The sequence below is a fragment of the Tripterygium wilfordii genome, chromosome 4 (assembly GCF_013401445.1).
Source record: "Tripterygium wilfordii isolate XIE 37 chromosome 4, ASM1340144v1, whole genome shotgun sequence".
Classification (NCBI taxonomy): Eukaryota; Viridiplantae; Streptophyta; class Magnoliopsida; order Celastrales; family Celastraceae; genus Tripterygium; species Tripterygium wilfordii.
Genome location: NC_052235.1, coordinates 2,496,790 through 2,522,370, shown reverse-complemented (window position 1 = coordinate 2,522,370; position 25,581 = coordinate 2,496,790). Strand labels below are relative to the sequence as shown.

General features: G+C 38.3%; 6 protein-coding genes and 1 pseudogene across 10 annotated transcripts; 2 read left to right on the top strand and 5 right to left on the bottom strand.

Annotated features, from left to right (window-relative positions):
• Window positions 1–29: 29 nt before the first annotated feature.
• Window positions 30–3,532, bottom strand: LOC119996759 (protein LAZ1 homolog 2). Of its 3 annotated transcripts, none has more exons than XM_038843522.1 (9): window positions 3,440–3,532; window positions 2,788–2,954; window positions 2,610–2,666; window positions 2,177–2,285; window positions 1,871–2,058; window positions 1,705–1,793; window positions 1,195–1,444; window positions 427–657; window positions 30–340 (listed from the first exon to the last, which is right to left on the bottom strand). In XM_038843522.1, exons 1-9 carry the CDS (start codon window positions 3,444–3,446, stop codon window positions 170–172), a joined length of 1,269 nt encoding a protein of 422 aa, XP_038699450.1. In that variant the 5' UTR covers window positions 3,447–3,532; the 3' UTR covers window positions 30–169. The 3 variants fall into 3 exon arrangements, with proteins under 3 accessions (XP_038699450.1, XP_038699448.1, XP_038699449.1); XM_038843520.1 differs by having other exon boundaries at window positions 2,788–3,112; window positions 3,259–3,515; XM_038843521.1 differs by having other exon boundaries at window positions 3,259–3,514.
• Window positions 3,533–3,920: 388 nt separating this feature from the next.
• On the bottom strand, window positions 3,921–5,348 carry LOC119996791 (protein NEGATIVE GRAVITROPIC RESPONSE OF ROOTS-like). Its single transcript, XM_038843587.1, has 6 exons — window positions 5,343–5,348; window positions 5,175–5,259; window positions 4,579–5,054; window positions 4,349–4,480; window positions 4,175–4,238; window positions 3,921–4,105 (listed from the first exon to the last, which is right to left on the bottom strand). Exons 1-6 carry the CDS (start codon window positions 5,346–5,348, stop codon window positions 3,921–3,923), a joined length of 948 nt encoding a protein of 315 aa, XP_038699515.1.
• A 2,979-nt stretch (window positions 5,349–8,327) lies between these two features.
• Window positions 8,328–9,878, bottom strand: LOC119997781. The gene is made up of 3 exons (XM_038844969.1): window positions 9,024–9,878; window positions 8,837–8,923; window positions 8,328–8,736 (listed from the first exon to the last, which is right to left on the bottom strand). The coding sequence occupies exons 1-3, from the start codon at window positions 9,171–9,173 to the stop codon at window positions 8,509–8,511; spliced, it is 465 nt and encodes a 154-aa protein (XP_038700897.1). The 5' UTR covers window positions 9,174–9,878; the 3' UTR covers window positions 8,328–8,508.
• A 797-nt stretch (window positions 9,879–10,675) lies between these two features.
• LOC119996774 (ATP-dependent zinc metalloprotease FTSH 4, mitochondrial-like) lies at window positions 10,676–16,350 on the bottom strand. 2 transcript variants are annotated; one of them, XM_038843552.1, is made up of 7 exons: window positions 16,131–16,350; window positions 14,788–14,872; window positions 14,305–14,568; window positions 13,780–14,016; window positions 13,565–13,695; window positions 12,469–12,945; window positions 10,676–11,985 (listed from the first exon to the last, which is right to left on the bottom strand). In XM_038843552.1, exons 1-7 carry the CDS (start codon window positions 16,155–16,157, stop codon window positions 11,062–11,064), a joined length of 2,145 nt encoding a protein of 714 aa, XP_038699480.1. In that variant the 5' UTR covers window positions 16,158–16,350; the 3' UTR covers window positions 10,676–11,061. The 2 variants fall into 2 exon arrangements, with proteins under 2 accessions (XP_038699480.1, XP_038699481.1); XM_038843553.1 differs by having other exon boundaries at window positions 11,062–11,985; window positions 14,836–14,872.
• Window positions 16,351–17,100: 750 nt separating this feature from the next.
• Window positions 17,101–18,286, bottom strand: LOC119995971 (2-oxoglutarate-dependent dioxygenase DAO-like). Its single transcript, XM_038842454.1, has one exon. The coding sequence runs from the start codon at window positions 18,269–18,271 to the stop codon at window positions 17,339–17,341; it is 933 nt and encodes a 310-aa protein (XP_038698382.1). The 5' UTR covers window positions 18,272–18,286; the 3' UTR covers window positions 17,101–17,338.
• An 856-nt stretch (window positions 18,287–19,142) lies between these two features.
• Window positions 19,143–21,156, top strand: LOC119997876 (annotated as a pseudogene).
• A 1,474-nt stretch (window positions 21,157–22,630) lies between these two features.
• Window positions 22,631–24,671, top strand: LOC119996268 (protein TIFY 10A-like). Of its 2 annotated transcripts, none has more exons than XM_038842846.1 (5): window positions 22,631–22,908; window positions 23,449–23,626; window positions 23,719–23,942; window positions 24,062–24,119; window positions 24,281–24,671. In XM_038842846.1, exons 1-5 carry the CDS (start codon window positions 22,752–22,754, stop codon window positions 24,390–24,392), a joined length of 729 nt encoding a protein of 242 aa, XP_038698774.1. In that variant the 5' UTR covers window positions 22,631–22,751; the 3' UTR covers window positions 24,393–24,671. The 2 variants fall into 2 exon arrangements, with proteins under 2 accessions (XP_038698774.1, XP_038698773.1); XM_038842845.1 differs by having other exon boundaries at window positions 24,059–24,119.
• Window positions 24,672–25,581: the final 910 nt, after the last annotated feature.

Here is a 25,581-nt window from a genome sequence, read left to right as displayed (position 1 = left end):
GACTTTCAAACTATCCAGGCTCGCCACAATTTGGAAATTGGGAATGGAAGATTCATTGAAGGGGGCACTTTTAGTCGAATATGTACATCTATTTACACATACACATATGTGACAACAACAAAACCAATAAAGGAAAAACAGAGCAAAACCAAATGCAGAAATGCTCATTTCAAGAATCATTTTCTTCAAAAAGTTCTTTAATTTCTAGTTCAGATTCCGACTCTTCCTCTTTGTCAACAGAACCCACAGATCTATGGTGAAATCTCTCCTGGATCTTCGCCACACCCTTCTCCACAGGTCCTATTGCTTGATTTATCGTCAATACAACATCTTTCACAACCTGCCTTGCAATATACGTCAAACGAACAATGATGCCAAAGCAGCTAAACAAAGAATGACATTATCTTCAGGCAAGAAATTACTTACCCGTTGACCACCTTCAACGACTATATCTTGGACGCTCTCAGTGACGCTCGTTCCTGGCACATTAACTTGAGTTTCTGTCTTTTCAAGCACAGTTGGTTTCTTCTCACCATTATCCTCCAATTTTGGAGCTCTGGTTGTGTCAGTGGTGACCCTCCCATAATTGGAAGCCGGGACATAATGGTAAGGTTCCACAGAAAAGACGTACACATGAGCTACTGCTGCAATAGCCATCTGCCCAAGCATAGAATTAGTAAGATCATGAGTATGAATGCAATGATTTTGAGGTTTCCATAATCCAACAACAGAATTCATGCATGAAAATTTGATCTTTGCATTAACTATCATCTCTGGCAGTATTGAAAATACTGGTTGAACAGTTAAGAGATTTCCCTGAACCAAAACAATATCTTACAACAGATCAGAACAATCAAACCAAGAGCCTAAATGGAAGGGACAAAATCACCACTTTGTAAGCAAATCTTTATTAAAAGCCCAACCAGCTGAGGAAACCAAAGATCTGCACCTGATCAACTAAGAAAGAGAACTGCACTTCGCACAAGCTTAAAGCATTGATATAAGTTTGGATAATTTAATCTACCAATGAAGGTTTTTTTGCATCTTCGCTATTTCTCTAATGAAGCAGATTTTTTTCAATCATTACTTATTTGTTTCTCATCTAAAAATGGATAGCTACCTGAGTTGATTTTATTAGTTGCGCATTAAGATACTACAGGGAAGACAAAAACCTAGCATATTACCACAACTTACTTCTATGCTTATCAAAAAATCTTGCAATCCTGTTTGAAACTTTCCCTCCTTGGGCAATACTCCAATTGCACACAACAGGGCAATACCCACACCTTGCCACCAGGTAGCAAACACAATCGCCTTGAAGCTGATGAATTTCGCAAGTGGCCTTATTGATTGAAGTCTCTCATGAGTCACATTGTAAAACTGCACAAGGCAATACAGTGCCCACATCTGGCTGAAGTTCAGGATTACTGCTATGTAGGGATACCTACAAGGGGTGATAATAGCTGTAAACAGTATAACATCAAGGACAACATCATCTTCTGTAAATCCACAAAAAAAATTAAAATTAAGCTGTGAAGGGAACAATTTAGACAGTTATTGCTTATGAATGTCAAACAGTTATAGCCACTGGTATGAAAGAGTATCTGCTTTAATAATGTAACAGAAAAGGCCACTTCTAAGCAAATCAGCTTGGTAAATTGGCAAGTCATACACAGATGGTCCCTACTCATATGGAATACTTACCCATAGTACCACTTGAATTCCCCATCACCATAAACACCAAAAAGCTCCAACAAGAATGCCAAGAATGCACAAAATGTCTTTAGAATCATCTGAGATAAACATAAGAGGTTAGAGCTCAACAAAGTTACACCAAATATCATAAATAGATAAGTCAGAATTGCCTTACGTATTGTACAAGACCAAATTTTATTATTGTATACAAATCTCTTCCAAGGACACCGGGACGAAAGAAGAAGTTGCTAAATGATCTTTGTTGTCTATCTTGATGCTTGTCTGCTCCATCCAACAATGGCTTGTCATCAATCAACCTTCTTGATTCATTTTCAAGGATCTCTATAACTCTCCTTTCTCCACCTATATATCATGAATTTTCCTTCATTAATAAAGGTCACTACAACAACTTTGCAAATTATGTAGACAATACAATCTTGTCATTTTATTTTCTCTTCTACAGTCTTCCAATCCAGCTTACCCAGACAGGCAACCAAATAGCTCCAAAAGGAATACAAGGCAAACGCTTCATAGCAATTTCTTAAAATGTCACATACAAGAGACAACTTTGGATTCCACAACGATATGATCTGCATGAGCCAATATGGAAATGAATCATCTTCAATGTAAATTATGTAAGGAATCGAAACTCACAATTGTGAGTAGGATATGCTGCCAAGGGAAAGATTAAGAGACCCCGTTTTAATATCCTGAAAGCACGCCAATAATCATAATAAAGCCTATATTTTGACAGAATAACTTCATCTCCCTGAGTTTTTGTTGAAAATGAGAAGCATTATTACAACTGTTCCAAACTTTCAAAGCAGCATCTGGTTAAAATAGTAATAAATTAATGCATCAAGGAAAGTAATGACTTTGAGGTACACAGCAAGAAAAAATCCAAAGAATCTTACAGACTCGCAGGCATAGATAGGAACCATGAGAAGAACCCCAACAATCCATTTTTGTTCCTGGAGTAAAAATCAAAATTTGGGTAATGATCACCAATTAAGTAATTAACCAAACTAATCAAGAGAGTAGATTTCAAGTAAAAAGAAAAAAAGAGTTAATGTGTGAGAGAGAGAGACTAACAGCAGGATTGGTGTAATGTCGGAGATGTTGGAGAATGAGGAGGATAGAAAGGGCCAGTGCCACAATCACAAAACACCCTGCCGTGATTAGAGCCGGTTGGTGTAGATCTCTGTATGTGTCTTCTCCATTCATTGGTGCCATTTCAATCTCCCAACTCCAGAGAAAGACTAAGAACAGAAAGCTTAAACCATGTAACTCTGTTGCTTTCTTAAACAATGTGCACAAAAGAGTATCCATTGCATCGCAACAATCCATAACCATTCACAAAGAGCATCAAATATGATAATGTAGAAGACCCCATTTCACCAGCTCCCCACACATCATTCTACGTCAAATTTTCAAAAAAAAGAAAAGAAAAGAAAATAATATTTTGGAATTAATTTACAATTGTATATATAGTCAGAATGATCCAAATCAAGCATATCTACAATAATTAGCAGAGGATTTATCAGAAAATTTTAACAATTTTGCCTTTCATATATTCTGGAGCACTGATTCCGAAACCCTAATTCCAAACAATTTTACCATGGCAGACTCACGAGTTGCTATCAGTTTTGCATACTTAACCGACACGTTTCGACAATGCTCTGTTCCCACAAGCATAACTACAATAGTTAGCAGAGGATTTATCAGAAAAATTTAACAATTTTACCTTTCATAGATTCTGGAGCACTGATTCCGAAACCCTAATTCCAAACAATTTTACTATGGCAGACTCACGAGTCGCTATCAGTTTTGCATACTTAACCGACACGTTTCGACGATGCTCTGTTCCCACACTAACTAAGTGACACGCGTCTAACATGCGTGAAAAGAATTAGTTTGGGCTTTGGGGAAACTACTGATTTTGGACTTACTATGGGCTTCGATGATTGTTTTTAGGCCTTAGAGTGAAATATTCGACAAAGTCCAAATAGTAAATTTCAATGGGCCCTGGCCCGGTCCATACCCACACCACACTTGAAGGATAGCAATTCAAATGGTCCATGGGTCAAAATCCAAATAGTAATTTCGATGGGCCCTGGCCCAGTCCATTCCCACACCACACTTGAAGAATAGCAACTAGCATGATCCATACCTATAGATTTCATTATATAATAAAAACATATTTCAATTGCCATATCAATATATAATCATTTCATGATACAAATCACAGTCCACAAGCTCTTAAGCTTTGAATCAAATAGACAGTGTGGAGACATCATTGCAGCATAATTGACAAAAGAATAATCTGCAACATTTTTGGCCATTAACTTGTCTTGTGATCCAGAAGAAAACATATCAACAATGCATGCATCACAGTCACCCTGCAAAAAACCTGTTTTAGACTGATCAAATCGAATTTGAGTTAAGGAAAAATGTCTAGTTTTAGGTAATCTTTTATTACCTTGCAATAAGAGTTCACCAGCTGCTGCCCAATGCAGAGGCAATTCAGATCTCCAAAACAATATCTGCAATAAAAGAGAGATAACTCAACATCAAAAACATGTATTCTTATATATATATATATATATATATAAATTAAAAGCCAAAGGAACTTACATTCAGAATCTGTCTTGACCCATTTACTTCCCTCCTCCCTGGGCTCCTCTTCTGATTTCATATGTCTGTTCTCCAGGTACTTTTTGGCAGCAGAAAATGTTGAAGCAGAACTTTGGGGATGTATTTTCTTGCGAAGAATTAATCTCAGCAACTGTGAACAACATTCAACACCAAAATTATAACTAACTAGAACATCATGTTGATTTAATCTTATTATAATAAGATTTTGTAGAGGATATATATATATACCTTGTCCATTCTTGAGTCTGGAATTTGATCCTTTAAACTTGGGGCAGGTGTGAACCCACCTCTACAAGCAAACACTTTCTTAAGCAGAAAAGAAAATGACTTCTTCCCATTAATTAGGCCACTTCTTCTTGAACTATCCAACTCCAAACACATATTATTATCTTTGCCTCTAGCAACAACTAAACTTGTGCTGCGGTGGAGGTGACCAGTTTTTTTACTATTTGACTGATCAAGATCTGCATCATCCTTTGCTCTTCTTTCTGATTCAAACCCTTGTTGATCATCATGCAAGATTGAAATATTGAACTCAGTCTGTAGTTGTCCAACTTCTTCAGGTGAAAATTCTTCCTGTTGGTGATCTTGTGGTGAATTTTCTTGGGTATTAGTGTCCTTGTTGTTTCCAAATGTTCCAATTGCCAGCAACCCATCTGGCCAGTCACTGAATTCTTCTTTTTCAGGCACCTGCTGCTTCAGATCTTGCAGAGAAATATAAAAAAATTTGAAATAATTTACCTATTATATTATTCATTGGAGAGGAGAAGAGCTTTTTTTTTTTTTTTCTTCCTTTAGTTTCAATATACAGAGATCACACTTACAATGATCAGTTGAAGCTGGGTTTTTTCTATTGTGATTGTATGATCTCCCAGTGATTTTGTTCTGCATCCATTGGAATTGGAATATCTGCAATAACACAAGTCAATATAACCTTCCTTAACAAACAAACCCAAATGGCAATACTTAAAATGTAAGTAAGAAGATGATACCTTCATTTTGATGAGAGAGAAAAAACGACTGGTTATTTGGTTATGGTGATATTGGGGTCACAGAGATTAATTGCTCTAGTATATGCATTGAGAAATAAGAGTTGAGGTGCATAGGGTTAAATATAGAGAGTTGGTGCATATATTGAGAAACTCCACCATTAATAGGCATTAGACAAGTTGTTGTTTGTAAGTCTCTGTGGTGGTTCAAGTTCCTAAACACCGACTCTTTTCCGCATCTTCTGTTTCTCTCATGCAACAACTGCTGTCTCCCTCTTCCCCTACGTACTGTTTCTTTTTTTCTTTTTCTTTTTTCTCGTCACTTCTTTTAGATAATAACTCATATACCACATTGTTCGTGGCTTTTGTGATGTAGGACAAAGAAAATTACTTATGGAGTGCGAAAGTATCATCAATTACTTACGAGTGAGTGCGAAAGTATCATCGATTGACTATTTCACGACTAATCTAATAAAATAAAAATAGCCATGCCAACAGCAGAAAATATGATTATTTGTCCCAACAAAATGTTGGGAGACCAAGACAAGACAACATTTGAGTCTCCACCTCTTTTATTTTTATTTTTAACGTGTGGTTCCATACTTCATGAATTAATCATATATACCGACTTGCCCAAAACTCAATTCCAAAATTAAATTTAAAAAAATCCATATCTCGAATAAAATACATGGTTTTGCCTGTTCTGCAAATCATATGGCATCCGCACGTGACGACACCATGCAGGCACGTGAGGTTGTCCAGCCAATCCATGTCAGCATAAAAGAGGATATGTTTAAGCCTTTGAATGATTGCCACGTGTACAACAAAATGATGACTGTTCTCTCATTAGGACCTTAATTCAAAGATCACTGGTTAATTAAAACAAACCAGTTTTGTTTTGTGTTTGTGTTTGTGGAATTAGTACAGTGATTAAACTCATGATATGAGGTGTGTCGAACTATATATCTCTAACTAGCGTGGTCCTTGAACATTCTTGTACACTGCAAATGGAGGCAAGTGTAGTTTACCTAAATAAACCCCGATTTGCAAGATCAGGGGTTAACCAACCTTGTTAAGTCTTTTGTTTTAAGTCTCGAGATTCAGAAAACAAACCAATGGAAGAGTACTGGGTCTCGGCCTTCAAGAACCAGCTATCATATTTCTAACACGACAGACGATGTGGGATCTTCGTTCACAATGTCACCCTTTTTGGGTAACCTTGGAAGTTGGAATACACTACATTGCCTAAATTGGAAAACTGAACCACGTTTACCTGTAAGTATTCATCATGATCATCCTCCTCTTTAATTCTTTATCCTAAAAGGTTTGGGCTCGGCTTCCTAAATTTAAGATAAAATCAATGGAAATTTATTATGTATATTCGTTACCGTCATTCATTTATATATAGGATCATATTCTCATCAACTTCTATTGAATTCATATACTCCCTCCGTCCCATTTTAATTGTCCTCTATTCCTTTTTGGGATGTCCCAAAATGAATTGTCCATTTCAATTAATTAAAATTAATTTTATCCATTTTTTCCATCTTACCCTTATTTATCCTTAAATTGAAAAGCAAGAAGAGCTCAACAACCAACTCAATAAATGAGGGTATAAATGTCAAATTGAAGAGGAGTAATGCACTTTCTTAAACTGTGTGTAAAATTGAAGGGGACAATTAAAATGGGACGGAGGGAGTAATTTCTTATTATTTCAAGTCATGTTACATTAAATCTTTCCTTTCATTACTTACTTTTATCATTTATAAATTCTCTCGATTCTCCTCATTGTCGCACTGTTAGTTCTACGTTGAACATGTTTATATTATCTTAAACGATTCTCTCTCAACTTATTTCAATTGGTGCTACTCCTACCTTAGATTTAATATTTCTTATCATATCTTTCATCTTGTTACCACATATCTCACAAAACATTCGTATTTCTGTTACATGAATATTTTGATATGTTGTCTCTTAATAACCAAACACTCAGAATCACACATCATTACATGTCGTATAGCTAACCTATAGAATTTTACATTAAAGAAATTTTTTAGTCGCATAAAACTCCGGATGCACTCCTCCACTCTATCCATTAATGTTTAATCCTATTAACTTTATTTTCACTAATGTATCTGTCATCTTGGAAAATCGAATAAAGATAATTACAAAAAATTACTTTTTGTTCTCACATCTGTTCCCATGTCTCCCATCTAATATATACCTTTAAATATTAATCATTTTTTTCCCTAAGGCTAGAATTTTATTTCCATTGCAAAACAGTACAATCATGGAGGCCCGAGGCCCGCATATTTCCACAAGTTTTGCCTTAGAAGTTAGAATGACCGACTTGGGTATACAGATTACAGCCAGTCCGCGGACTGCTGCGGCCCATTTGGCTATTTCGTGGGCTAAGCAATTAGCGGACCGGTGGGCTTTTGACTGCATACCAGTATACTACCAGTTGCTAAAGTCTTGTAAACCTAATCAATTAGTTATGATTTGGGATCGAGGCATGAAACACTCATAAGTCATAACCATACTTTTTCGCTGGATTTGGACCCGTGGACAATAGGCATGGACGGCCTTGGGCCTACGGACCATTTAAACTGTCTGACTGTCAGAGTAACTAACTCAATGGGCCTATCGCTCAACAATGATGGGCCACATAACATCTTGGAGGCCCATATTTAAGCCCAGAGCAGCGACTTAAGATTTGATCCAACAGTACATAAAGCTTCCCCCTCAATCAAGGATTTCGATATTAATTTCATTTCATTATGGTTTGACAAAAGTCAAAGGGCCTCAACTCTGTACTTACTTCCTTCGTCGCACAGTAGCAGTCCAAAATAGAGAGATAGCGAGCAGAGAGTGATAAAGCCGATATCTTTTCTCGTCAAAAAGGTATAAATGGTAGAAGAGATTACCAAACATAAAAATGAACGAGAGATTACCAAACATAACTGCAAGTCAACCCATGAATAGTCCGTTGAAATTCATCAAAGTAGTTCAAATTCATAAAAAATCACCAAACACTATTAGAAATCCACACCAGAAACAATTTTGTTTAGATTGAATGACAGCACAGAAAGTCCATTGACAGATTAGAGACACAACAGTTTTAAGAAAAATACTCACAGAACAACCAGCCGAACAGATGAGCAAACTGTCATTTGGGCTGCCCATATTCTTTGAACAAATGGGAACTTTCAAGGCTCTTCCTTCCAAATTGCTCGAGTGAATCGACTCTTAGCAGGTCTTCCCTCCGAGTTCTTTGAATCGGAATAGTTCCTTCTGGACAGGAACCACTTTTTTGCCAAGTTTGAAATATTACTGAGCTAGAACACTCATTTTTGATGCTTTTATCCTCTGTTGGAAAACTGATACTTGGCTTCAACTGCACACAAATATATTTTTTGTCATCATGCAAACAATAGAAATCACATATTTGAATCAGTAGGTGGAAACTTTGCACAGAATAATATAATAAGACAAACCTGAATTTTGTGGTTCTTCAATGCAGGATGGTCTAGAGCAGGTTGTTTATTGATGTCAACACAATCTATTATATCTCCATCTTCACTCTACAAAAGGCCAGAACACATATACTGTGAAAATCCCAAGTAGTGAAGAATTTTAATTGGGTGTTTGAAAGATATTCGAGAGAATGTTTTGATCATATACATATATAGTCTTCACTGCAGGTTTGTTGAGAAGCTTCAACTTCTGATCAATGTCTGAAAGAGCTTTTGTAGCCTGATCTGTTGCACCAGCTTCACTATTCATAACAAGTAGAGTCGCAACCAACAAAAGGATTGAAATCCTCCTCACCATTTGGCTTAAATGTGCTTGGTCAGTCTCCAAGAAATTGAGAGAAACACACAGAGCATGACAGGAGTCTTATATATATGGTTTTTAGAATTAACAAGTCAAATAGGATGCAGATAGATTTATATTTTACTTGTATAAAAAAATTAAGAACAATATCCAAATTTCTGTAGATGTTTAGGGAGATTACACATTTCAGGTAACAACTTTAATAACCAACCAATTTTATTTGCCTATAAAAAATTAATTTCTATTTGCAACAGACGTATGCTTCTGTGTAATTATCTGGTGGTAGGTATTTCCGTATTTGTATATATGGCTTATTTTGTACAGACAATGCCACTGTGTGCTTAATTAGACTTTCCATAAATATGGTATAAAATAATCTCGCAGAAATCAGAACTGATATCATCTCATACTAAATGAAGAATTTCTGAAAATTTTGTGTAACTGTATTTCATCGAATTTGGAGGCAATATTTGGCTTATGGGCACCTTGGATTTTTTCCAGGTCCCCCATTTTTAGAATTCAGGGTGTTCAGTATAATCACCTACATAGTACGCATCATAGCAGTTGAACCCATCATCAGTGTAAGTTGAAACCCATTCAGGGAACTTTTAAGTCAATAGAATTTTCGCGAATTCTTAATCTTCTAATGACTCCTGAATTGCCAGTAACAAAATAAGGAAATTGTTCGTTACCCATTGCAGTAGCAGTACCAGTTGCTTGTGTTTGGATCCCAACCTCAAAAACAAAATCACAGAGGGTTCAGTTAACATAAGAAGTCACTTTGATTACAGTAGTTTCAACATTTAACTAGATTTAGAGAAGCGGTAAATTCTTTTCTGACCTTAAATATGTAAATGGTAATTTGATAAGGCAGTCCACCAGGGACTGAGAGAGGCTATATCGCTGAACCAAGTGCGATTTCATTGCTCGTTTAAACAAATACATGGCAAGTAAGATCAAAGCAGCCTGTTTTGTTTGATGCATCGGCCTATTTGGCATTTGCTGCCTTGCTTGAAGATGAAGCCCCATATGGTGCTGGACAAAGCCCGCCTTTGGCCCAAAAAGAAATTTTGTTGATGGTTTTTTTCCCCAAACGAGCCCATTCAAGTTTAAAAGCAAAGCCCAAACAAATTAAGCACCAACCGGCCCAAAGTTTCCAGTTTTATTTTATGGTTACTTTAATATTTGTGCTTCCGATTATGCCCAATTCCAATAAAACACGGGCTAAGCAAGCCCAACACCTTGGTAGGGGGATTATTCTGTTCCAGGCAAATCGAAATTATGAAACACCATTGCTTGTTCTGAATGCGAGCCTACGGCCTGAAATACCTCATTCTGCCAATTTATGGACCCAGTCATCATGCTTTCGGATGCAATCCAATCACAAGTTCACAACCACCAAAGTTGGGCAAATTGAAGCTATGTATAAATAATACACCATGACAAAAGCCCAAACGTCCATTCCACACACATCTTCAATCAAAGTAGGAAAGCCGAAGAGAAATAAAGGGGGCGAAGCAACTATCATTTCCAGCTCTAATAAAAATCAATGTCACATTATTCTTTAAACCAAAGCAGCCAAGAACAAAGATACAACGAACCAAAAATGACTGTAAAGTGTAAACAAACCAACAATTTTGGAAAATTCCCAGTCCGCTAAAAATAACATCTAGACCCCGAATGGTTCTGCTAGTGCCGCGAATTTCATGGACAGCTTTCTTGGCCAATTTAGAACTCAATTGTAGAACTTATATAGAACCTTACTGGCAGCAATTAATTACAATCCTTTCATAGAGACAGACTTCCTAGATCAACAACTGCATGCAAATAGGAGTTAAACGACCACTTAATCAAAAGGTGTTACCACTTACCGACCTCATTCATGCTAAGACCCAACAGGAGCAATGCCTGTGGATTTGGCTGCTGCTGTTGCAGCAGCTACTGCGGCGGCGGCGGCAGCGCCAGCTGGATTAGCAGTTGAGGGAGGCACCGGGTTCGACTGTGAACCGCTCTGAGATGCAACTACCTGTTGATGTTGTGGTTGCATCTGTTTCTGTGAGTTGACTTGGGCAAGTAGATCCTTGATCTGACTTCCACTAAGTGTCTCGAGCTCAAGCAAAGCATTTGCAAGTGCATGATGCTCCTTGCTATGTGTGGTAAGAATGGTTTTTGCATTATTGTATGCCCTTTCTAGCAAGTGCTGCACCTCTTTCTCTATAAGAAGCCGAGTCTCAGTGCTCATGCTCTTTCCATTTTCATCATAGTTGTGAGCGACAGGCCCAATTTCTCTACTCATGCCATACTTGGTAACCATGGCTCTCGCAAGATTAGTAGCCTGCTGGAGATCAGAGGACGCACCTGAGGTAACTTCATTCTCACCGAAGATGAGCTCTTCAGCAACCCGACCCCCCATGCAAACATCAAGCCGGGCAAGCATCTGCTTCCGGGAAACACTTGTCTCGTCCTTCTCAGGCAGTTGGGCAACCATGCCAAGGGAAATTCCTCTGGGAACTATTGTTGCTTTGTGAACTGGGAGCGCCCCATCAGTGTGGATAGCCACAAGAGCGTGGCCACCCTCATGGAAAGCTGTGAGCCTCCGTGACTCATCTGAGATGACAGCAGACTTGCGTTCACTTCCCATCATGATCTTGTCCTTCGCATACTCTAGGTCAGCCATCGTTACTGCTTTAGCACCATCCATTGCAGCCTTCAGAGCGCCAATGTTAATTAGATTCGCAAGATCAGCACCTGAAAACCCAGGAGTCCCTCTTGCAATGATCATCAAATCAATATCATCTCCCTTCAATACCTGTAATCACAGCGATATGAACATCCACGCACATGACTAAGCATGATGATCAATGACCTACCAGTCACCCAAACTTGTGATTCTTATAGTTTCACAGACACCCAACTTAGACAACTAAGATTTCTCACTTTATCCAATTAAAAGACTGTTTGTCCTCTAATACTCTAACTCAATACTGCACTCTGAATGGCGACGGCCCTTGCCCATACTGTAATTTGGGCATACCAACTTGGTTCAGATTGCAAGTACCATATAGGTCCAGCAAAAAAATAACTGATCATGGTATCATACACCAACACATAACAGCCTACAACAATGCATAAGAAAGCATGAAAGTACTAGATGACATCCAAGCCAAAATTTAAAATAAATCGGTGAGATCAGTCTAAGATAACAACCCAAGACCCAACCAGAGCATATTGCCAGCCCAAAGTCAAGTTTCCAAAAGACACCTAAATTTCTCAAGCACAGGGAAAGTCGTACCTTTGACATGTGGGATTCCAAAATCTGTCTCCGCCCTTCTACATCAGGATTAGGAACAACAATATGGCGGTCAAACCGCCCAGGTCTCACCAGAGCTTTGTCCAGTGATTCTGGAAAATTTGTAGCAGCTATGACAATGATGCCCTCATTCTGCTTAAATCCATCCAGTTCCACAAGCAACTGGTTCAAAGTCATCTTCATGTATTGCTGGTCCTTCGGATTACGGCTTCCTCCTATGGCATCTATCTCATCAATAAATATTATACAAGGTGATTGCTTCTTTGCAGCAGAGAAAAGATCTCTCACCCTCCGAGCTCCAACTCCAACAAACATCTCCTCAAACTCACTGCCACTGCACGAAAAGAAAGGAACTCCGGCTTCTCCAGCAATGGCTCTGGCTAACATGGTCTTCCCAGTGCCAGGTGGGCCTACGAGCAAGACACCTTTTGGAAGCTTGCCACCCAAACGAGTGAACCGCTGTAGCAAGGAAAATATGCAATCAATTTAAGAGGGGAAGTTTGCATAGAGTCTTGAAGACAGGGAAGATAGGTGCACATCAGGTCAAAGAAGATAAATGAGTTAAAATTCCTTTTCCAAATAAGCAATTCAACAACAATAATTACCAATAAAATTTAATGTTAAAGGCCCATTATAAAAGCAACACGGTATGAGAATAGTTCAGATAGACTGATTTAACAACAAACAACATTTCATGATCCACATGTAAATTCCGAGAAGGTGTAACCCATCTATCATTAATAATTTCATTTTAAATATCATCAATCACTAATGATCATAGTGTGAAATGATGAAAAACTATTAGCTAACCTCTCTAGTCAATAAATTAGGTTCGACACTCGTACGCTACGTATCCAACATAAAACATCACAACACAAAGCTTGCGTCATTAAACTATAAGTATCAAGACAGAAGTTATAAAGCATAAGTCAAGCTAAAATAGTGGAATTTAACCCAGACAATTAAAAAATTTCAACATTGAGTATGCATATGTGTTTTGTACCAAACTATAGTCATGTCTTGCAGAGATCATAATGTTCAACATAACACATGCACGCACACAGATAGAGGCAATCACCTTAGGATCTCGGAGATAGTGGACAATTTCTTCCAGCTCAGCCTTTGCTTCATCAACACCCTTAACATCACTAAATTTTGTATTGGATTCCATGCTAGGTTGCACCTCTTCATTCAATTTTAGACCAAGTCCTGAAAGGGCAAACTAACATCAGTTTCAAAACATATCAATGCATCTGACGTGCAAAACACATGATCATATAAGTCTCGTGATACCTTTACCGATCCCTCTATCCTCAATAAGCGCTCCTATACCAGATATCACCAGAAATGATAGTGCTATATAGCGAACTGTACGCCACAGCTGCTCTTTAAAATTACTTCCTTCTGAAGCCACCATATGAATTGGAGTATCAACAGTTCCAAGAATCCCACCCTTCGTGGGTTTCCCCATATTCTTAAAAGCGGCAAGGCCTCCTACACTATCTTCATTTCTTGCAACGTTGGCAAGACCTATGAAAATTAAACAAAAATCAATTCTGATCAAATAAATGCACGCATAAGCACCTTAGGAATTCTTGTTCTTCAAGACAAATCATAAACAGTAGAATATATCTGATCTGATTATTAACAAAAAACCAATTTGGTAAAGAGCCTTCTTTTAGTAACAAAAAGTAATCTCTGTTACTTAGCTTTCAAAAAATAGACCAACATTACCAGACCAGCATTACAAGAAAACAAATAACAACTCACTACATAGTAGGCAATATTAATAATAGATATGAGAAACAAAATAATCACCTCTCTGTAAGGTCTTCAGCAACTCACTGTCATCTAGCCTATTCACCCTTACCAAGGCTTTAACATATTCAGAAAGTGCTGAAGGGTTTGAATGCAGTGATGGCTGACTTTCAAATAGTCTTATCACCTCCTCTGGATCATTTCGATGGTAAAGTTCTTTAAGATAGGAAACTTCGGTAGCTTCATCTGCATCACGCACCCTGCGAGTGAAACTGCCAACATAGCTCGACTGGAACCTCCGTTGGGCATTTAGAAGCCCATTCCCTGTACAAAAAAAGTAAAGAATGTTTAATCACAATGAAAAATAAGAAGAAAATATAGCAGCACTAATAATACTTGTCAAGAAGAAAACAAAAAAGCGCGCACACACACACACACGGAGACAAATGCAAGAGGCAAAGAAAAACAAAGTGAAAGCAGTAATTGCTATAGTTCATGACACGACCCCACAGTCTTGATAAGGAGACAGTATAAAATTCATACCTTGAAGTCCAAACTTGCTAACAGGAGAATAAGTATTGATAAGCAAACCTTTAAATTGCCTCAGCTCTGGTTGATGCCTTGAGACCTGTGGTAACATAATGTAAGAGCTTGAATTAGAAGAGTGTAAGCAGGGAAAACAAATCTTCTTAACACAATAGTTCCTTTAAGAATATATAAATATTTTTTCCCTCAAATAATAGGATTTACAGAAACATAACAAAATTCCACAACGATTACTAAGCCAGCTTCAAACTCATCCACTATGAACGTGCCCATGCTCTGCCTACACAATAAAATGTGGATAAAAAAGGGCGCTGGCCGCTGGCATGTGTATGAAAAGTAACTTATGCTATTTAGTGGGCAGCTGAAGGCAGAGAAGTGGAATGCGACCAGGCAACTCAAGTACACGCATACAACTAGACAATATTTACTTTCCCTAAATGCAGGAAAACCATTAATTTTGTTTTTTCATTTTATTTTCTTTTAAAGAGTCAAGTAATCTTTTATGGAGAAGGTTCCCTTTTGGTTAGGTCTTTTTTTGACGTCATTAGGTTTGTCTAGGACAGTCAGGTTTAGTAATCGTAATGTTTCCTTAAACCAATTGTTGTAAACCTCTATTTAAGGGCTTGTTTGCTTGCCTCAGGGGACAAAAAAAGGAAGAGAGTTTTTTATGAAAATATCCAATACAAGAGATTCCTTACAGGTTTAGTGAGAGAGTGATACATGCTCAGTGTGAGGATGGGAGGGCAAAGTGCGATTGTCAACACCCCACCTGAGAGATTCAGGGTGATCTTGTTCAATTCAAACGTTCAAGAATTCTATTCCAATTCCAGACATAGGAATTTGGAATTTTAGCCCAAGGGTTTCTTGAATTGAGGCTGATTTGGGGTAGGTTTATGGTTTTGCTCAATCCTAGTTAAAATCTACATCACCCCAAATTTCCATAATATTCAAATTTCAAAGAAAGTGGGGGAGATTCTTCCAAATGCAAAACAAAAAGAATGATGCAAAAATACCAGCTTGCACATTAGAGCAGTGAACAGATTGAATAACGCATAGTTGCTAATCACAACGACAGGCAATCAAATTCATTGCCCAAAACTCAATCGTATGGACAACTATGCTACGGTACCTCCTCTATTTTGCAGATGAAGTGTGGAGTCAGAATTCAGAAATGGAATCAATAGCAATTGATTGACACGGACTGAATACCCAAAACCTCGAGATAATATCTAATTAGGGTTTATTTGAAATCCCATGATTTGCAAATTTCACAATTATCATAAAATTGATAAGACAACCCTATCTATAAGGAATGAAGCAGTAAAGAAGATGAACCTGACCTGTGCGATGAGGCGCATCCAAGCCATGGTTTGTCGAGAACCGTCAGAAAAGGTTGCGATCTTCCCAAAATGTAAGTCTCGGCACAAACCTTATCCCTTCCCCTCCTATCTTACGCAGGCGACGTGGAGTCGGTGAGAGGAATTTTTGATAGGGAAGAAAATCGAAGCTTATAGAAAGAAACATGGATAGGCGAGGTCGCGTCTGCGATGCTAGTTGTCCCGCCACTAATAACTTGCGCAAGGGCTGCTGCAATAAGAGGTCGGTTTTGCCCTTACTCCCCTCTATATTTACCGTTTTATTTTAACATATAAGAGGTCGGTTTTGCCCTTATTATCCCGGCTGATTTGAATGGCCCGAAGATGCCCCGAGCATTCCTCTTTGAACATGCTTCATGATAGAGCCTCGGCCCCTAAGGTAAACAAAAAAGAAAAGAAGATATTGGATCACCTTGGCCCAACCCATTTTCCGATTTGAAAAATCCATATGGACTTCTATTCAGCAAAATGGACAAGGTTGAAGAAGTGATAGGGATCCCAATAAATAAAATCTTACATCAATTAATGATCAATATTGATTATTGGGATGACTAGGATCTCATTTATTGAGATCCCTGACATTTTTGGTTGTAAAAATACATTCAGATATGAGCTTGATTATGTGTACATTGAAAAAACCAATGACTTCACTTAACTCTCGGTAACCTCTCCTCTCTTCGTTGACGCACTTATACTTTACTTCTCATTGTTCTTGTTAATTTGATTATGTGACTTTTTATTTTTATTACATGTATAATTATTAAATAACCCCTTAAACAATTGGTGAAAACATGCCATTGAGCTAAGTATAAAACCTTCTTTAACTTCAATATTTAAAAGTCAAACTAGTCGAAAATCCGAGAGATGGGAAGTGGAAATAAAATAAAATAGAAAACAGAACAAATAAAATAAAAAAGACACTGCCTTCATGTTGTTTTTTTTAAGAATGTCATTTGAGACCCATGACACTCGAGCCATGATTATATCTGAGAACTTTAAACACATGTCCGATTACACTGACAAAACACTGTATTACAAACGATACTGGAATATATTCGAGTAGACTAAACAAGCCTTCATATTGTTGAACACATAACACAATAACACAACTGCAGTACCCGACTTATTCAAACAACAGAGACAATAAAGTACACAACTTCCACATTTTGCACTCATTCATTTGCAGGATGAACAAGGACATCGGCAAGGCTATCCTTGCCAATAGATGGTGTGAATCGGAGTTTCAGGTAGTGTTCCCAGGTGCATGGAATATAGAGACGCGGATGTTCATCATCCACAAGCTCCGTCGGTGCTTCCACTGCTCCCTCCCTTGGTCCCATCACAAATGAACCCATAGATATTCTCGGCGATGCTTCAATGAATTTCACTCTATGCCTCGCATTGCAGAACCTCCCATTGCTCCAAACATTACCCAGATCTCCAAATATCACAAAAAAGCTACCTGGCATCGAATCAACACCAACAAATTCACCCGATTTCTTCTCCATCACTTCCAGTCCACCCACAATTTCATCGTCTTGAAGTATGGTCAAGAACCCTACATCTGTGTGCCCCGGAAACCCCATAGTGCCTATGTGTTCAGGTTGGATATTGTACTTGTTAATCCTAAAGAGTATCTTCCAACTCTCAAAGGAATATCCATTCAATCCCAAACTTGAACCCAATTTTTCTGATAGTTTCGTAAGTAGATCACCCATAGACTTATTATAAGAATCAATTACCTTCCTTTGGTGATCAGAGACGTCAAGCTCCGAACAAAATTGCTCCACATCTTGTTGGGATCGTATATCATGGAACCCCAATGTCTCGTACACGTCGTTTGCCGCATAGCCACCGCCGGGGACGACAGGTGTGTTTCGTTCCTTGATCTCGGTGGGAAGGTCGAACAGAGACATGCCCACTGCCTTCATCTCCGACATTAGTGAGATGGGTATGTTGTGATTCACCAATCTGAAGCAACCCCATTCCTCGCACGCCTCCCTCAACAGTCTGTCGTATTTTTCTGGAAAGTTTTCCAGATCAATTATTGGGATACTGGGTTTGGCCATTGCTTCCTCCGCGCTGACGATCTTCTCCAGTACCATTGTAGGAAACAGAGTATAGGCGAGATGGTTTCAGATCTGGATATTTAATTTTAAGCGAGAAGAATGGACGGGTAGGACGGAATGTCACCGTCTGAGACTCAGAGAGATTTGATTTATTCAAAAAATATATCAAATCATAAATTATTTTATTTTATCATTAGAATTTTCAATTTTCAGAGAAATTTTATCCTTTTCTAACAAAATAAAATCATTGAAAATTAGAATATATAAGCATTTTATTTTCTGATTTATAATGACCATGTAATATATTTTATGATCTCCACCGTTAGTTTTTGAAAAAATCACGAGCCAAATGCTAATTTTGGTAAATAATTGTATAATATTTACTTTTTTAAAAATGCTAGGTATTTGGAAATAAAAACTCTCCTACAGGAAGATTGATTAACTTTTACTGTCCAATTCGAGATAAACGAAGGCAGTAATAAAACAAAGTTTTGACATTGGTATATTTGAATTTCAAATTTTTTTTTAGTTTTTTACTCTTAAAATTTGAAAAACTCATAACCAAACTAACCCAGCCGACCGTTCCAAACCTAATCTCTATTCAGCTCACTCAATAATGGGCCTTACTACAAAAAATTAGAAAGTGGGCCCAATTCCAAACAAATGGACACATATACTCACAAACATGACATATCGTACTTAGATATGGGGATGGCAAAACTTTGTTGCTCTGGATGACCGAATTTGTCATACCTAAAATAAATTAAGTTTTGATATAAATTATATGTCTTAAATCTATATTCAAATATAAAAAATTTGTCCGATTTAAAACTTGAGTCCGGGTTATATTATCATCCGATTTACTTGTCCGGATTTAACTTGCACAGGGATCAAAGAATGAGCAGAGATGTTGATGACCCAGAAAAGAACAAACGGGGATATGTTTGGTTTAGTAACTTTCCACAGGGATCTGTTGGCGGGGGCGTTCATGGGAGGAATAGTGCATACGATTGTGGCCCCGATCGAGAGGGCCAAGCTGCTGTTGCAAACCCAGGAGAGCAACCTTTCCATTGTGGAAGGAAGGAGCCGTAAATTCAAGGGTATGCTCGATTGTATTTTTTGCACGGTCAGAGAGGAAGGCATTCTTTCGCTCTGGAGAGGCAATGGCAGCAGCGTCCTTCGCTATTACCCCTCTGTCGCCCTCAATTTCTCCCTCAAGGTATTCATAACCGTTTTCTTGATTTCAATGCACGTACTAGACTTGTTGATTTCTTTTGATCACTAGGTGCTTGATAAAATCCCCCTGTGATTTAATTTTTCTTCATATGCCTTTTCCACGTCTTGATGCTTGTATTAGACTCGTTGACGTCTTTGGAGTACTAGGTGCTTGATAAAATGCCCGTGTGATTTAATTCCTTTCATAGACTTGGTGGAGGGATGAATTGATGCAAAGAATGCTCTTTTTTGATATCTTGCGAGAAGTAGTCTTAGGAAATGGGATTCCAATGGAGAACATAAAATTTTTCCATCAACTTCATTAGTTTTCTCTAACTTGTTCTGGCTGTGGAGCATACAGATTCAGAAAGTGCATTTGCAATCCATGGTCTTTTTAGGATTGTTGGTAGTAGATCAAGCTCGTTGAACATATGGCTTTGTTAACAAATGCAAAACAGGGAGTGGACTTAAGCATGAGACCTACACTGGAAAAGCTAGCATCCTGATGATGTTCTGATGCTATGGAGGAGGTGAACATTGGAAAATGCTGACACCATGATATTGAAGTTCAAAAGCTTTATCTATCTTTATTCTTTTCCCCACCTAATTGGGTTGCTATGGCTTCTACCTCACAAGTATGCATTTTGAAGGGCTTATAATGTTTACGTAGTGGACCATTGTAGTTGTAGTTTTCTTTGGTGATAGTCTATTGTTTTTTTGCAGAGTGTCAGTAGGTTTTAGTTTGCGACATGGTAGTTGGTTTTGCTTCCGTAGTTGCATGCATAAAATCTCATATATGGTTTGCCTCCAGTATGGAGAAATAAAGTTATCGTAAACCAGAGAGACGTATTCATATGTGGTTTAATTGAGTTATATACTCTGCCAAGAACGTGGCTTGATTAATTTTTTTCTTTGCAGGATCTTTATAGAAATATTTTAAGGAGTGGCAACTCTCAAAACAGTCAATTTATGTCTGGTGCACCTGCCAACTTCCTTGCCGGTGCTGCTGCTGGCTGTACGACACTGATTCTAATCTACCCACTCGATATTGCTCATATACGCCTTGCTGCTGATATTGGAAGAACCGAAGTTCGTCAGTTTCAAGGTATCAGCCATTTTCTTTCCACCTTCGCAAGAAAGATGGGATTCAAAGAATTTACAGAGGGCTTCCTGCCTCTTTGCAAGGGATGGTTGTCCATTGCGGATTATATTTTGGAGGTTTCGATACCATTAGGGAGGTTATGTCGGAAGATTATAAACCGGTACCTCTATTGAAGCGTTGGATGGTAGCTCAGGCGGTCACAACATCTGCTGGGTTGTTGTCATATCCATTGGATACAGTTCGAAGGCGGATGATGATGCAATCAGGCTTGGAAAAACCAATGTATCAAAGCACACCAGAATGCTGGAAGAAAATTTACAGAACAGAGGGGGTGCCTTCATTTTATCGTGGGGCGGTTTCAAACATGTTCAGAAGCACCGGTGCTGCTGCAATCCTGGTTTTGTATGATGAAGTTAAGAAATTCATGAACTGGGGTGGGTTGCAGGGCTTGTAGCACTACCAACCAATTTTGTGGCTTTCCACCCTATCAAAAGAAATTAGAATAGAACTGAGTCCGGGTCTATTAGCTGAAGAAACCTGTGGAGCTCAAATGAATTGCGCACATACACTACTTAACACATCACTTGTACGAATTCTGCCTCAGAGGAATAAGAAGATGAAGAGCCACGCGCAATGTGATAATTAAACTAATAGCAATTGCTAACATTCGAGAATTGGTCTGTTCATGAACCCATACGGAAATCACTTCAATTTTAAGTTAAGCAGGCACATGCAATAACAGTGCACCGCACGCAAATCACGTTTTGAGGACACAAAAAAGTTGGTATTTTTTTAATTGACAGGTGAGGTGACAGCACTGCACTGACTATTCATTACACCCGTGACGGCCATCAGTTTTCAAAGGTTCCACATTCAGAACTTCATTACACGTAACTAGGGGTCGGTATGGGACCGAAACATCGGATCAAGCTGTCCAAACCCGATATAATTTTAGGCTGGGCCAAGCTTTGACCTGTGGATTCGGACCAAGCCTAGACCCATGAATCGAATAGTGACGGAAAACTTTAGTCACACCCCACCTTTTGCTAAAGACACCCCAATTTGAGTTGACCATCCCTTGTAAAACTCAGTTGACGGGGTGTCTTTAATAAAAGTGGGGTGTGACTAAAGTTTTCCAATAGTGACTCCTACACGTAATCACCACCGGCCTCCTTATCCACTTGCACTGCTACTAGTAATAAAACCTGCCATTCTTTACGACACTGTCACGAGGATCTTGTCTCCGTTACATAACTGCCCTATCATTTTGCTCCACGTTTCGAGTGCATGGTACACTTGCTGTAACTAATATACAGTATTGGGATGGAAAAAAGTCGGATAATTTTTAAAAATTAAAAAATGACATAATGTGATCCACGTCCCAAGTTATTTATTAAATTCAGATGGCTCTAAAATTCTAAACAAATTACCGACTACTCCAATCTCATAAGACAGTAATCTTAAAGATCTAACTGATATGGTTATTATCAGTTGCAACTAGATAATGTCTTTACACGTGTCATTTAATGGTTGAGAGGAAGAACGTGCACTTGCCGCTTACTTTTCTTTATTTGAGAAAAAGAAAAAAAAACCACACACACGAGGAGGTTACGTTGTGGTACCCACTTCAACCATGTTACTCACATGCGTGACGGCACGCAAATGTACCAACAACCCACACCTAACGCCGTTAATCTTTAACGTCATCCACAGTCCCAACTACTTGTTCCAGGTTTTAGTTTGACGATATTGCCCTTCCTTCCGGCATCTATAGGAATGAAAGCAGGGGTATTTATGTAAATTGAGATAAATAAACAGGGCAAAAAGGGGGTAGGCAGGATGGGAGGTGACGTTAACGAAAACATCGGCGTTAAGAAATGCAAAGAACACTTGTTGAAAATAACGTGTGAGAGACAAAGGACCACTCCCTAAATTTGAAGCCCCCTGTTCACAGTTTGAACTTTCAAGGGAACACAACAAACTTTAAAAAAAAAGTCACCCACCCCCAAACCCACACACATTCCTCGTGCTTTAACTCTCACGAGTCACGACCCCAATAAATATATAAGCGTCCCCTACCAGCCTACCTTCATCTCTCTCGCTTTATCTTTAACCGATATCAACTAAATTCAACTCAATAGGAAGCACGAAGCAAAAGCTAAAAGAGCACGAAATCTTTGTTATTGATTTTCCGGGAATATGTCGAGCTCGACGGAAAGGTCGGAGTCAGGGGGACACAAGCCGGCTGAGAAGTCGAGCTTCTCGCACAAGTGTAGTCTATTAAGTCAGTACTTGAAGGAGAATGGGAGTTTTGGAGATCTGAGTCTAGGAATGACATGCAACATTGAAGGAAACGGTAAGTAATTTAATCGTTTCTTGCTCTGTATTCTAATTAAGCTTCAGTACTCATTGTAGGGCTTAATTTCAATAGGATGTTAGATCTGTCGATAAAATTAACTAATTCGTTAACCGTGCATGTTTAATTTAATACGAATGTGTTTAATCTCCAGATCCGAAAATTTGTGGTTTGTAATCGACACGTCTGTGTCTAACTGTTCCGGATTACTTGATTCTCTCCTCGAAATGCTCGACCTTGAAGTTTTCGTGTTTTGACAAGAAGGAATTAACACGTGCTTAATAATTTATCCGTTTTATGGTACAAATTCATTTGTCCTTCACAAAAACGTACTGTTGAGATTATGTCTAGTCTGTTGGAGAGGGATCCGGCTCCTAAATCTGGAAAAAGATTCACCTACGAAGTCTCCCTATAAATAAACATGTTTTTGTTCACGAAAGATTCAGGGAATGTGGTTAATGAAGCATTTGGATTATTTAGGTAAATATTTGGCTGTGATAGAGGAGAAATCTCATGTTCTTTTTGGCGTGATTGTAACAGGAAAGCCGGAGATGTTGAGACGGGCTACCACAGTTTTGAATTTGTTTCCAATGAGTGAGAACCCAGCTGAGGTTTCGGGCCAAAATAATGCAAAAATGGTCAAACCAATGGTGTTCCCCGAAGCAGCTGGTTTCCATGTATTCAAGGAGGAGGAGCTCCCAAAAAGGGCTGATTCTTGGTGGGTTTGTGCTTCAATGACATACAGGCTATTTCTTTTATAATTGAATTTACAGTTTTGACTGATTTGTTGTTATGTTCATTGCCATGTAGTTATGCAGCAGGGGAGCTTCAGACTGCACAGATGACTATGACTATATTTTACGGTGGACAGGTGTTTGTGTTTAATGATTTTCCGGCAGACAAAGCGAAAGAAGTCATGCTCTTAGCAGGCAAGGGAAATGGACAGAGTTGCAAAACATTCCCTTTTTCTACTGAGAGTGATATCGTCACTAAACCGGTGGAAGCTTGCAGTCTGAGTCGTCCTATAATTAGTGGTAATATTCTCAGCCTCTTTGGTTTCCTTCATTTGTTATTCACAAGTTAGGGAATTTTTTCCCCATTTTTTGGCATGCTTTTCCAAATAATGATTTTTTTTTTTTGGCTTTGATAGTAGTTCTACCAATAGCAAGGAAAGCCTCCCTGCAAAGGTTTTTGGAGAAGAGAAAAGATCGGTAGGCATTCGGACACAACTTTTCTGTTGATTCATTGCATTTGTTTGTTTAGTTCATAATTATAGTTAAAAGCAAATACGTTTTACAATTGACACAATTCTTTTATGTCGTGCTTCAGTGCTCTAACCTGGGTATATTTTCTTTTATGGCCATATTTGCAGGATTACTGCAAGAGCTCCGTACCAAACAAGCAACAACTCGAAGGCAGGTCTCTCAAAATTACCAGTTGAAAACAATTCCTGGCTTGGCTTGATGGCTCCATCACCACAGTGATCTCCAGATGTTGACAAATTTAGGCTCCTGACTCTCCTCCTCAGTCACTGCAGTAACTGAAAGAAAGCTCTTAGTAGTTGTTGTTGTGGTCTCTTTAATGGTTATCCAAATTAAATGCCATGTTAAGCCCCTTTCAATTTTTCTTTCAACCATATATTGCTGGCTGTTTCTAGTTGTGGCTCTAATTAACGAGTCCATTATATCTAACTGCGTTATTATTTCATGTAATTAATTAATTGAGAGTTTCATTAAATTATGATTCTGGCCCATTCATGACAATTTTATCTTTTGAACAGTTGTTTCTGTTCCCTTCAGTCACATGCAATGAGTTTGGAATCATGAGAGTCTCAATTTAAAATTAAAAAGTATCCTTGAACGCGTTTTAGTGATGTGAAGTTATGAACATAAATGTGTGGTTTCGCTTGAAGTCAATAAAAGTAGGCATATAAAATATATAGTCACGTTGTTCATATTGTGACAATTACCCTGTTTTACATTTGGCATATTATACTATTTTGTAGTACAAAATAGAAATAGTGAGAAGCAGCCACGTGTGGATGAGAATTAATAGTGTTTTTTTTATTTTAAATTTTTAATGGGGATCACATGCAAATGCTGGAATTTGGTACTACTTGGTAGGACACAAACAACTTTTTGTTTTGACCTATTCCTTTATCATAATCATTTAATAATAATTAATAAATAGATAAATCATCACGCGGTTGCTTGTACAAATGCACACTTGCCAAATCAAAAGTGGGGTCCACTCGAACCATTGTTTATAAGGCACTCATTTCTACACTCAAAACAATTAGGTTAGGTAGGTGCTTTTCCCATTTCTTAATATTAGTTGGAGTAGTTACTAGGACCTAATTAAAGGATTCTTATTAAAAAAATAATTATGATTACAAGATCTAAATGAGTTTTTGGGCCGGCCATCTGATATCTACGATTCTACGGAGCCCGATGGATTTTTAAGCTTAACAAGTTTACATGGTTTCCCTTGAGACCCACGATTATGGACTGGCACGCAATCGTGATCCATGACACTTGGGCTCAAAAGCCCGAAATGCTTGGGCTGGGTTCCAATCCCGAAGGAAAATTGAGAATTGGGGGTCCAGTGACTAATAACATGGACCTGAGAGCCCACTCAATTATTTCTCATCATCTCTTTTTCGTCCTGAAAATA

Excerpts from the sequence above, each read along its gene's own strand:
- LOC119996268 (XM_038842845.1), top strand. The coding sequence starts at position 22,752 with ATGTCGAGCTCGACGGAAAGGTCGGAGTCAGGGGGACACAAGCCGGCT. Across the intron at positions 23,627-23,718 it reads CCAAAAAGGGCTGATTCTTG|TTATGCAGCAGGGGAGCTTC; the intron begins GTGGGTTTGTGC and ends ATTGCCATGTAG. Across the intron at positions 24,120-24,280 it reads TTGGAGAAGAGAAAAGATCG|GATTACTGCAAGAGCTCCGT; the intron begins GTAGGCATTCGG and ends CCATATTTGCAG.
- LOC119996791 (XM_038843587.1), bottom strand. Across the intron at positions 4,239-4,348 it reads GGGAGGAGGGAAGTAAATGG|ATATTGTTTTGGAGATCTGA; the intron begins GTCAAGACAGAT and ends CTTTTATTGCAG. Across the intron at positions 4,106-4,174 it reads TGGTGAACTCTTATTGCAAG|GTTTTTTGCAGGGTGACTGT; the intron begins GTAATAAAAGAT and ends AGTCTAAAACAG.
- LOC119996759 (XM_038843520.1), bottom strand. The coding sequence starts at position 3,048 with ATGGTTATGGATTGTTGCGATGCAATGGATACTCTTTTGTGCACATTG. Across the intron at positions 2,059-2,176 it reads CTATTTGGTTGCCTGTCTGG|GTGGAGAAAGGAGAGTTATA; the intron begins GTAAGCTGGATT and ends CATGATATATAG. Across the intron at positions 341-426 it reads TCGTTGAAGGTGGTCAACGG|GTTGTGAAAGATGTTGTATT; the intron begins GTAAGTAATTTC and ends ATTGCAAGGCAG.
- LOC119997781 (XM_038844969.1), bottom strand. The coding sequence starts at position 9,173 with ATGGTGAGGAGGATTTCAATCCTTTTGTTGGTTGCGACTCTACTTGTT. Across the intron at positions 8,924-9,023 it reads CTGCAGTGAAGACTATATAT|AGTGAAGATGGAGATATAAT; the intron begins GTATATGATCAA and ends GGCCTTTTGTAG. Across the intron at positions 8,737-8,836 it reads TGAAGAACCACAAAATTCAG|TTGAAGCCAAGTATCAGTTT; the intron begins GTTTGTCTTATT and ends ATTTGTGTGCAG.
- LOC119995971 (XM_038842454.1), bottom strand. The coding sequence starts at position 18,271 with ATGGTACTGGAGAAGATCGTCAGCGCGGAGGAAGCAATGGCCAAACCC.
- LOC119996774 (XM_038843552.1), bottom strand. The coding sequence starts at position 16,157 with ATGGCTTGGATGCGCCTCATCGCACAG. Across the intron at positions 14,017-14,304 it reads GCTGAAGACCTTACAGAGAG|GTCTTGCCAACGTTGCAAGA; the intron begins GTGATTATTTTG and ends TAATTTTCATAG. Across the intron at positions 12,946-13,564 it reads ACTATCTCCGAGATCCTAAG|CGGTTCACTCGTTTGGGTGG; the intron begins GTGATTGCCTCT and ends TCCTTGCTACAG.